The sequence below is a fragment of the Myodes glareolus genome, chromosome 3 (genome assembly GCF_982192425.1).
Source record: "Myodes glareolus chromosome 3, mMyoGla1.1, whole genome shotgun sequence".
Classification (NCBI taxonomy): domain Eukaryota; kingdom Metazoa; phylum Chordata; class Mammalia; order Rodentia; family Cricetidae; genus Myodes; species Myodes glareolus.
In genome coordinates this window covers 117,518,372-117,530,672 of record NC_142028.1, presented here as the reverse complement: position 1 = coordinate 117,530,672, position 12,301 = coordinate 117,518,372, and the positions used below count along the sequence as shown (strand labels likewise).

Here is a 12,301-nt window from a genome sequence, read left to right as displayed (position 1 = left end):
TTTTTTGTGCCAAAAAGAGGATATGGATTTGAAAGGAGATATTGGGGGTTTTGGCGGAGTAAATAGTGAGAGAATTGGAAGACTGATATGACATAATTATATGTTGTATATCTATGTGTGTCTGTGTGTATGAGTGTGTGTGTGTGCATGAATATGATTGACAAAGAATAACTTTCTAAAAGAGTTAATGGGAAATTTTAGCATTGTTCTTGTTAGTTTTTGTCAACTTGACACAATGTAGTTTCATCTGTCCTGAAGAAACCTCGAATGAAAGAAATGTCTTCATCAGAATTGTCTATAGATCCCTTTCCGCGCTGCCCCGGGACGGGTCCATACGGCGTTGTTCTTGGTTCCCGACGTAACTTAAAAGGGAAACTTACACAATGTCCGGAGCCCTTGATGTCCTGCAGATGAAGGAGGAGGATGTCCTCAAATTCCTCGCTGCAGGAACCCACTTAGGTGGCACCAACCTCGACTTTCAGATGGAGCAGTACATCTACAAAAGGAAAAGCGATGGCATCTATATCATCAATCTGAAGAGGACCTGGGAGAAGCTGTTGCTTGCAGCCCGGGCTATTGTTGCCATTGAGAATCCTGCTGATGTCAGCGTCATCTCCTCCAGGAACACTGGGCAGCGAGCGGTGCTGAAGTTCGCTGCCGCCACTGGAGCCACTCCAATCGCTGGCCGCTTCACCCCAGGGACCTTCACTAACCAGATCCAGGCAGCCTTCAGGGAGCCACGGCTTCTGGTGGTGACCGATCCCAGGGCTGACCACCAGCCCCTCACAGAGGCGTCTTACGTGAACCTGCCCACCATTGCCCTGTGTAACACAGACTCACCTCTGCGCTACGTGGACATTGCCATCCCCTGCAACAACAAGGGAGCTCACTCAGTGGGCCTGATGTGGTGGATGCTGGCCCGGGAAGTACTCCGCATGCGTGGCACTATCTCCCGGGAGCACCCATGGGAGGTTATGCCTGATCTTTACTTCTACAGAGACCCAGAGGAGATTGAGAAGGAAGAACAGGCTGCTGCTGAGAAGGCCGTGACCAAGGAGGAATTTCAGGGTGAATGGACTGCACCAGCTCCTGAGTTCACTGCTGCTCAGCCAGAGGTGGCTGACTGGTCTGAGGGTGTGCAGGTGCCCTCGGTGCCCATCCAGCAGTTCCCTACTGAAGACTGGAGTGCCCAGCCAGCCACTGAGGATTGGTCAGCAGCTCCCACAGCGCAGGCCACCGAGTGGGTTGGAGCCACCACTGAGTGGTCCTAAGCAAAGGAAAAAAAGGTGGAAGGAAAATAAAGTTTCTACAGGCAAAAAAAAAAAAAAAAAAAAAAAAAAAGAATTGTCTATAGACAATCTTTATCATATTTTTGATTAGTGATTGATAAGGAAAAACAACCTTCTATGGGCAGTGCTACCCCTAAGCTGTTTGCCCTAGGTTAAGAAAACAGGTAGAGTAAGCCTTAAAAAACAAGACCATAAGCAACATTTTCTCCATGGTCTTCTGCTTCAGTTTCTGTCTTCACATTTTTACCCTCCTTTTTTTTATTACTTTAAAAATAATGCCAATCAAAATTCCTACTTCTTCCCTTCTTCCCACTTCCCTCCCGCTCCCCTCCCCACAGTCCCCTCAACAGTCCTCCAGTCCTATAAAATGGCAAAGCACTCTGCCCTGAGGGAAGTCCACACCTCTCACCACTACATCCAGGCTAAGCAAGGTATGCATCCAAAGAGAATAGGATCCTAAAAAAAAAGTACATGCAGTAGAAGCAAATCCAGTGCTATTGTCATTGGCCCCTCAGTCTGCCCCAACTGTCAACCACATTCAGAGGGTCCAGTTTGATCCCATGCTCATTCAGTACCAGTACAGCTGGAGTTAGTGAGCTCCCACTAGCTCAGGCACACTGTCTCAGTGAGTGAACCCCTCGTAGTCTTGACTTCCTTGCTCATATTCTCCCTCCTGCTCTTCAACTGGACCTTGGGAGCTCAGTCCAGTGCTCCAATGTGGGTCTTTTTCTCTGTCTCCATCCGTGGCCAGACGAAGGTTCTATGGTGATATTCAAGATAATCATCAGTCTGATTACAGGGGAAGGCCAGTTCAGGCACCCTTTCCTCCACTGTCCAGTGTCCTAGCTGGGGTTATCCCAGAGGACTTCTGGGAACCCCTCCAGAATCAAGCCTCTTGCGAACCCCAAAATGGTTCCCTCAATTAAGATATCTCCTTCCCCGCTCCCATAATAACGTGAATTCAAAGAAAACGTATATAGATCCACCTGGAAATTGGAAGCAGACAAGATAGCCTGGCAAAAGTTGGGAGCATGGAGGTGAGGGGGGAGGGTAGAGGGAAGGGAAGAGGTGGAGGGAGAGGGGAGAAGGGAAGGGTTGGGGAAGCTTGGGGGAGTGGGAGGTTGAGATGGAGGAAGGACGGATATGGGAACAGGGAAGGACATTTTCAGCCTTCTTAAGTTCATACTCTGTCTCCCCTAAGTGATGGACTGTGATTTGAACATATAAGTCAAGCAAGTCTTTCCTCCCCAAGTTGCTTTTGGTCATGATCTTTACCATAACAATAAAAAGCAAAGTGAGGCAAGTACCATTGTAGACAGTGAATTGTGAGGGGTAAAATGTAGTGGATTGAATGAGAATGTTCCTCATAGTTTCTGGTGTTTGAATGGTTGGTACACAGTTGGTATTGCTTATTAGGCGATGCAGTCTTATTGAAGTAAATATATCCCTGTGAACAGTTTTTAGATTCAAGGTCTCCTGCCACTTTTATTTTTCTCTTCTGCATCATAGCTCAGGATGTGATTCTCAGCATTCTGCTCCTGCTGTTATGTCTGCCTTCTGATGGTTGCCACACATTCCCATCATGGTGGACTCCTATTCCCATAGATCCACAAATCATTACAGGCTTGGCTTCTTTAAATTCATGGGTTTTTTTTCTTACTGTAACATAAAAATAATGAATATACTAATATAAGTGTCTTTTTCTATTATGGCAAAAGTCCTTAACCTTTCTTTTTCTACTCTTGTTTCCCAGAGACCAAAAGAAAAAATATATTCTATGTAATGGAATTATATTATAATTCTATTGTATTCTATACAAATTTTATGTGATAAGTGATTGAATTTCTCACAATCTAGGTTTATGAGTAGCCGTTAAAATTATTTAGCATATTCACAGTCACTGAAGTGGAGTGTAGACTTAGCAACACTTTTGTAATGTTATCTTGCTGTGATTTGGGATCATTTGCACTGTAAATTAACCTAGTTATTCATGATTAAGACATGGTTAAGAAAGAGGTATAGTAGATATAAGTAACAACAGCCTTGACAAAAATCATTCCAAAAGCATGTATTAGTATAATGCTATTTTGGCAATGTTGAATAAAAAGTGGATTTCTCATATTTAATCGACTTGAAGAATATAAATTTATAATAAAAACCTTACAGTAATAGGAGTAAAGATCAAAGAAAGAGAACAAATATGAGAGCAAATTAAGGTGGAGAATGAAATAAAGGACTCGTTTCTAATTATCTGGGTTTACTTCTGACTCCCTGTAGTGCCAACCAGTCTCCAAGTTTGCCAAGCAGTGTTGCCTCTCTGTGCTCCCGGAAGACTTGCCCCTGATAAAACCAGTTAGTAGCTAAGTCCACCAGCACAATATGCCTTTATAATTTTAAAATCCCTTGGTCCCAGCTTCAATGAAGCCTGTCTCCGCCCTGTTTTCTCTGTAATTGTAATTGCCTTAGGCATCCTATTAACTTATTTTCTGCTATCATTTCAATTCCTTGGAGTCCTACTCACAAGGCCAATCTACTCTGATGGGCCTCATAATTCATATTTTGAATGAAACTGTATCATTTGCTGCACTATAAAATGTACAAAACATAAACCCTTATTGTATTAAACCTGAATTCTTTTGTCTATGACCATTTACTTACTTGTTAAATTACCAATATAGTTTCCTATTCTATAGAAAGCATGATATGTATATTGTAAAGCTCAGGAACATTAATAAATTCAGTATTAGAGCTTCCCTCAATCACCAGCTATTCCTAAATTCATAATTACACATATTGAGTAATAAATATTATATACCAATAGATGCCTCATTACTAGATAAAAATGTGCCCATATTTTTTCTTGTATTATATTCTCCTAAGATATGGTGTTAGATCCCAGGTCATTAATATTTTTCAGTCTAAAGAATATCTGAATATTCTGTTTGTGTTTACATTTCCAGTTATCTATAAAGATCAACAGCAGGACTATTGTTTTGTGTAGTTGAAAATAAATTGTATTTTTACATTCTTCAGTACAGTGAAACAAGCACTAGCCACATTACTTTGAACTAATACAAAATAATATGGCAGCAGTGATCAAGAGAGAAAAAGAAAAAATTTAAATATATATTTAAATAAACTGAACAAAAACACAATTAAAATTCTGTAACATGTTTTAGTGTACTGAAATAAAACCATATATATATGTATATATATATACTAAAAATTTATGTTTTATTAGATTTTAATAACTAAAAAACATTAAGAACATTGTGAGGACAAATTAATATAATGCACATACCTGTCTCATTCTACAATATAAGAATGTATAAACAGACACAGGAGAGAGAGTATGTCTACAGAGAAATAAAAGGGACACTACAAGAGATTTCCAGGAGTTTCAAACTGTCTCATTCCACAATATCAAAATGTATAAATATACACAGGAGAAAGAAAGAATGTCTACAGAGTAATAAAAGGAACAGTACAATAGAATTTCAGGAGTTTCAAATAGCCCTAATAGGAGCAGAAGCTAGAAAGTGCATAGGAAGACTTTAGTAACACAAAAACAGTGTTGCTGTCACCACAGAGCCACGGTACAAAGTAGGTAGTAAAATGAGATTCACAGTCAAGTGAGGCAGCAGTGGTGAGCTGTTGTTTGTGGTGTTCTTAAAAGTAAAAGCCTAGACAAGATCCAAATGGACGGGTAAATAGAAAAATTGTGAGAGGAAAGTTACAAACTAAGAATCTGGAAAATGAGGCATAGTAATGGATGAGTTTAAGATGTGTTTCAATGACATATATCTACTTGGTATACACCTTATTTTGAACTAAAAAAATGTAAGAAGCTATAGAGGGAAAAAGAACTATCTGACTTGCATTTATTTACTTAAATATTTGTTCATTTATTTATATTGGAGACAGGATCTCACTCTGTAGCCCTGGCTAGACTGAAATTTGCCATATATATCAGGTTGGCCTTAAACTAACAGAAATTGATGGAATGAAAGTTGTACACCACCACACCTGACCTGACCTGAATTTATTTACATAAAACAAGCCAAGCACATTTCTTTGCAAAAAGTGAATTTATTTTACCTAAGTGAGAAAATAAATTCCATCACTGCTGAAATAAACTTAAATAAATAAAATTCTTCATGAGTTTATTCTATTTTAAAGGTAACCTTGTGCCTATAAGCTTAATAAAACTATTATACTATTCTCTATTAATCTGTCTCTTGCTAGTTTTGTCCTGTGATGAAAACAAAGATCATAATTAAGAACTAAAATGGGTATAAAAATTGATATTCTCCATTACAGTTACAAACTCTATAAAGACATCATACACAATCTACCCATTATGCAATGTCATCCTGGAGATATTTATAATACCATTGACATAGAACTAAAATAATGAAAGATAATATCAAAAAATGCATAATTCGATTGAAAACATTTTCGATAATATTAGCTATAAGGTCATTAGAAAGAATATATGCTGCTAAATTATTTCAACATGGAGCTCTCCATGTGAGTATTTATTATCTCATTTTTTCTACAATTAGCTATAAGATACTCTAATTCTGGTTGCCCAATTAAATCTTGCCAGATGAGTACATACCATGGACACAATATGAGTTCTATTTATGAATTATTTATTAACCCTTCATACAGTACCTAATAGTGATGTGAATTCTTTTTGTTGAAAAAATTATTTGGGATAGAAGAAAAATAATCTAGATGTTCAATGTAAAGATTATCTTGGCCTTCAAGTAACCAAACAAAGAAAAAAGGCCAAAATTAATAGGACAAGAAACAAAAGGGGGAAACATTCATTACAAAAGACACCAAAGAAATTCAAAACATTATACATAAATACTGTACCAATGTAGTGGTTCATAACCATCTTTGTCTCTACTTGTGGGGTACCTGATGTCCTCTTCTGAACTCCAGGCATGAATATAATGCAAGCATACATACATACATGCAGAGAAAAATGTTATGTACGTTAAATAAACAAGAATTGTGGTGATAAAAAATAAACTATAATGCATTAAGTCAGAAAAACCCAAAAGAAATGGACAAATGTCTAGATTCATCCAAACCACAGATGTTAAGCCAAGTAAACATCAACAACTAAAACAGACCCATTAAAAAAGGAATTAATTAAGACAATAACTAATAGTCTCCCAAGTAAACATAGTCCAGATTCAGGTATATTCACAAAAAATTCTATGATGCTCAAATGAAAGCTATAAGTAATAAACCTTAAAGTGTTTTGTAAATAATTGAAACAAAAGGGAACTTTCAAATTCATTATTTAAAAACAGAATTGTTTCCATACCAGGAGAGGACACTACAGAAAAAGAAAACAACAGGCCAAGAAATTCAATGAACAGAGATAGAGAATGACCAGTGAAATACGGACTAACTGAATATAGGCATATTTCACTAAGTCCTTTCCCCACGAAAATGTTGGCTTTATAAAGGAACTGCAGGGAATATTCACCATATACAAGTCAATAAACGTAATAAACTTCATGAATGGATTTAAGAACAAAACTAACATGATCATATTAACAAATGAAGAAAAGGTCTTTGACAAAATTCTAGCATCCCTTCATGATAAATGTCTTGGGGAGACAATTGGAAGATACATTACTCATCATAATAAAGTTTTTGTATGACACATCCAAAACCAATGTCAACTTCAATGGAAAAAAATTCCAAGTCATCCTATTAAAATCAGTAAAAAGAAAAAAATCTCTACTGTACCCATTTCTTTTAAATGTAGTACTTGGAGTACTAGTTAGATCAAAAAAACAAGAGAAAAACATATCATAAAAACAAGAAATCATAAGTTAAATTGTCTTTATTAACAGATATGATTTTATAAATAAGACCACACCAAAATTCTATGAGGAAAAATCCAGAAATTACCAACATTTTCAGCAGTAAAGGATACAAAGTAAGCTTTAAAAAATCAGTCATATTTTTGTATACCAATAAAAAACACACTGAAAATAAATCATTGGAACAATATCATTCATAGTAGCTTCAAAATTATCTATAAATAGATTTAACCAAAAATGTGAAATTTCTACAATACAGACTTTAAATGTCTTAGAAAGGAAATTTCGGAACACTAGAAGATGGAAAGATGGTTTATGCTAGTGTCTTAGTTAAATAACTATTGTGAAAACCACTCTACTACCAAAGCAGTTTGCATATTCAGTAGGGTCCAATTAAATTCCCAAAACATTCTTTACATAACTAGAAAAATAAAGTCTTAAAATTCACATAGAACCACAGAAGATTCTAGATAGTAAAAATTAATGATGATGAAGGAATTGCCATGATGGATTTCAAGTTATATAACAAAGGCTCTAATAAAAAAAAATATTATGATACTTGCACAGAAACAGACATGGAGACTAAAGGAACAAAACAGAAGACCCAAATAAAAATAATTGCAACTACAGCCATCTGATATTTGATAAAGGTATCAAAATAGAAGCTGGAGAAAAAACAGTCTTCAAAAAAGGGTTCTGGGAAAAAATACATGTCCACACAGAGAAAAAGAAAGTATCATGTGCCAAGTGCCTATGGTAGGAAATGTCATAGATCCTATAGGATAATCTATGACTTCCATTTCTTTAAATTGATACAGTTTGTAACCACATTCAAAACACTTATCCTTATGCCCAACAGTAAGTGTAGCTCTCATCATTCATCAAAGAAGCACTTTTCTATAGCAGATGTTGACATTTACAGCGATCCACAACTAGAAAAGAAGTAGAGAGCAAGTAACAATGGTATACTTAGCCCCAAGTGCTAGGCCTACAAAGGAAGTCCTACACCTAAGGCTTAAGAAATATGGAAGTCTGGTCAGAAAGATTTGAAGACCCAGATGACAAGGATGTTGTTAACTATTTTCTCTTAGACAAGACTCTCTGCAAATGCAAATAATTCCAACCAGAGCAAATTAAACTGAATTTTTAAATGACCGTGTTTAATATATGGCCTTACTCGGTGGGACCTCCAAATGTTAGGTACTTTCTCTTAGATAAGCCTCTCTGTCAGTGTAAATAATCCCAATCAGACCAAATCAGACTGAAGTACAGATGCCCGTATTTAACAGATGGCCTCACTCCTGGGTTGTCCCTGGGAAACATGGAGAGGGGAAGACCATGTAAGACCTGGAGACCATGTGTTCGTTCTCGGGGGGGGGGGGGCAGTTTAAATAGCATCTGGGAGTGGTCCTGACATCTCTGGGGAGAGGTAAACATTTGGCAGGCTTTCTCAGAGTTGGAGTTTGGACTGAGGCAACTCCGAGGAAAGGAAGCTTACACCAGGAGCTGGGTTGAAGTCCCCCATCACACAGATGCCAGCAGCAAGATAAATGTCTTCCAGAAATAAGGGAGACACTGTACCCATAAAGCTCAACAACATGGTTACCAAAACAAGATATGCATTTTGACAATAACAGTCAACATTCTAATAATGACATAGGGAAATTTCACAAAGCCTTATTCCTAAGTAAAAAGCTATGAACAATCAATGGCTAAGAAGAGGGAGATCAGTTATCTCCCTGGATGAGTCTTATCCAATCCTAAAACATAATCCCTAAACACATGTATGAGTGCATGTGTGTGTACGTGTGTGTATGAGTGTGTGTATGTGACAATAAAAGTCAAAGAAAAGGTTATGAATCTGAGATGAAGGTGGAAAAATATGACATGAACTTGAGTATGGAGAAAATAAAGTAGAAATGATGCTAATGCAGTACTTATAAACAAAAATCTTTTTAAAAATTAAAAATTTAAATATAAACATTCTATTCCCATTTAGTTTTGTAATGCCTTCCATGTTCTACAGCATTTCAAAGGAAATCATAAAAAATTCTGTTAAAAGATTGATAACAAAAACCAAGCTTATTCTGAAAAAATAAAGGAGCATTAAGAATCACCAGGGCAGTGGTGGCACATGCCAGTAATCCCAGCACTCAGGAGGCAGAGGCAGGTGGATCTCTGTGAGTTTGAGGCCAGCCTGGTCTACAAGAGCTAGTTCCAGGACAGTCTCTAAAGCTACAGAGAAACCCTGTGTCAAAAAAAATAAAAGAATCATTTGTTCTCAGTAATTCTCAGGGTTTTGTTGACTATTTTCTATTTAAAAGAGAAAAGGTACAATCATTTCTCATTACATGTGTGTGATAATATGTAGATTAACAGTATATGTACAATCTATTTCTTAAGCAAACCATTTAGGATACTTTGTAATAGTTCAAAGTTCAGTTTACTTATAATTGTAAAGTCTTATATTTAATATGTTCAAAGTAGTCAAAGCAGTTCTTGGTTTTGGAGCAGATTAAAATGCATACACACATTCAAGTTTGATAATAACAATGTATTTTTAAAAATTAGTCCCATGTATATTGAGCACAGTCAACTAGGAAACACAGGGATAAATAAAAAATCTGAAGGCCTAATCTTTAGAGCTCTTTTGGTCTACAGAAACCCTTAACAATGGAGTACATTTTGATTAAACCCTGATTTAGATTAACTTGAAAGATTTTAAAAGAAGATCCAGATAATAATTGTAGTGGTCAAGCAAGTGCAAATGCTCATTTTTGACTTTTAACTTCGGTTGTCAACTTGACTAGGTCCAGAATCAACTAAAATACACCTGCTTTGATACTAATGTGAGGACTTTTCTTTCTCAGAACATTTTAATCAGAAATAATAAACCTTAATAAAGGCAACATCTTCTAATGGCAGCCCAAATGGAAGGAAATGGGAGAAGGAAACTGCCCTTTGGCAACTTGTCCTCATGCTTCAAAGTATCCTAAAGATAAACAGCTCTCCAGGAACCTTTCATGCTTTCTGAACCAGATGGGACTTGTAAGACACTAATCCAACCTTGTGGACTAGCTAATAGACGCCTAGCTTTCACTAGTGTGAAATTGCCATTGTTGTACTATCTGAAGCAAGTCCTAATAGAAAAGTTGGTAGAAAGAAATGTATGCCTGTGGCTATGAAGAAAATATTCATGTATTTTGGTGGACTGTACATATCTCTAACTTTGGACTAGAAATGGAGTGTAATGCTGTAAGCAAAAGTTAATTGGTTGTTCAAATAAGAGCTTGAAAGACAATGGTGATTAAAGTAATGTGGACTGTCGAGGTCCAACTCTGACTCATAAAGGATCAATGGGCAGCAAAAATTCTATTAACTGGGGCTACAGGCCATTCATGTAATATTTTGGTAATGAAATTATCTGTTTTCAGCTGATGTCATGAAAGTATAAGTGGGAATGAATTTAAAAGCAATGGACTAATTCCTTTGACAGAAGAAACATCTAGAGAGCATAACATTGATTCTGTGGTGTGCTTATTGTTGTTTACTCTATGCATGTCTACAATGAAAGAAATTCAAAAAGTAAAGTTTAAAGAGAAAAGTGGCATCAGAAATGTTAATATTATAGTCAAGGAATATGTTGATAAGGACAACATAATTGTTAAAGAGATTAAGGCTATTAAGTAGAGCATTCTTAATAGTAAATGGTTAAGAAAGTATTTTTTCTTAAACTTAGTAAAAATCTTATAACAGCATGAGCTTAGAGGTCTCAATCCCAGTTAAATCTCTGACTTATTGTCTAACCTCTAACAGATCTTTTTCATAATTCAGGACATCAATAACTGTAAGATAATCTTGCACTGCATTTGATATTTGTATAATCCATAAAATAAAAAGTTTTCTGAATAATATAAAATAATATGTTAATATTTTACCCTGTTGACACTGCTTATTATGGTATATGTGAGTTTTGTTTGCAGTTGATGGATTGTGCTGTTTCCTGAAACTACATTACAAATTGAAATTATGTATCTGTGCTTAATCTTAAATAATGAACTGTAAATTATTTGATGTGAGACTATAAAAAAATAAAATGTTGTCACATTATCTATGACAATTATTTTAGCACTTTAAATTTAACCTTTTTTTATTATTTTTGCTTTTTATTTATTGTGATTAGTATTACATAAAAACAGTTACATAGTAACATAGAACTGTTTTTATATTAAAATATATTATTTCTATTCCATTCTTCATGCACAATAAATTTTTCTCTCAATATAGAAAATGCAGAGATCTTCATAAGCTATAGTAGTTAAGAGTGATAACTGATCTTGTTCGGGACATCAGTTCAGTTCTTATCACACATGTCAAAAAGTGTATAATTAACCTCTTCCAACTCCATCTCCAGAGATCCAACGTCCCTGGCCAACAGGGGCAGCTGTAATCATGTGTACATAAAACCACACAGATATACACACATTTTATAATAAAATAAATCTTCAATACATTATCTTGGAACTGAATAGCTACATTCTTCAGGGTTCTGAACATAATAACTGCTACATATTTAAATCTTAAGAACCTTAATGTGTCTCTGAGACCTCATCATAAGAAACTCAGGACTCTTAATTCAGAAAGATAATTGTGGTATCATAGAGACCTAATGTATGAAATGCTGGAAAAATCACTTTCATCCTCAACACACTGTGTTTTTCTGCAGACATATGAATCAAAAAATGGTAGAATTGAACAAAGAAGTAAGCAGACATTGAGACAGTGATGGCTTCAAGGGCTATTGTATTGGAACTTTGGGGAAATTTTTGGTAGGTAATAGAGGTGACTTACCAGAAGCTCTCTGTCTTTTCCTCCCATTCTTTCCAACAAAGTTGGCATACTTTGTGTTCTATATATTAGACGCCCTGCTTTTTATTTCATTGTATACATGTCTTAAATAAAGATAGATTTAAGAAAAAACTCATAACTGTCATTTTGTGTATCAGCATATATAATCACAGATAATAATGTTACCCAAATGAACAGAGAGGGAGCCTTTAGTGAGAAAACTGAACTGATATTTGGGTTCATAACTTCACATCCCTTGACCTATTTCTGTGGAAATAGATGGTTTCGATTTTTTTTTGCGAATAAATTCTT

General features: G+C 35.9%; 1 protein-coding gene across 1 annotated transcript; it reads left to right on the top strand.

Annotated features, from left to right (window-relative positions):
- The first annotated feature begins 296 nt into the window (after window positions 1–296).
- Window positions 297–1,320, top strand: LOC148122792 (small ribosomal subunit protein uS2). Its single transcript, XM_087904928.1, has one exon. The coding sequence runs from the start codon at window positions 384–386 to the stop codon at window positions 1,269–1,271; it is 888 nt and encodes a 295-aa protein (XP_087761054.1). The 5' UTR covers window positions 297–383; the 3' UTR covers window positions 1,272–1,320.
- Window positions 1,321–12,301: the final 10,981 nt, after the last annotated feature.

Excerpts from the sequence above, each read along its gene's own strand:
- LOC148122792 (XM_087904928.1), top strand. The coding sequence starts at position 384 with ATGTCCGGAGCCCTTGATGTCCTGCAGATGAAGGAGGAGGATGTCCTC.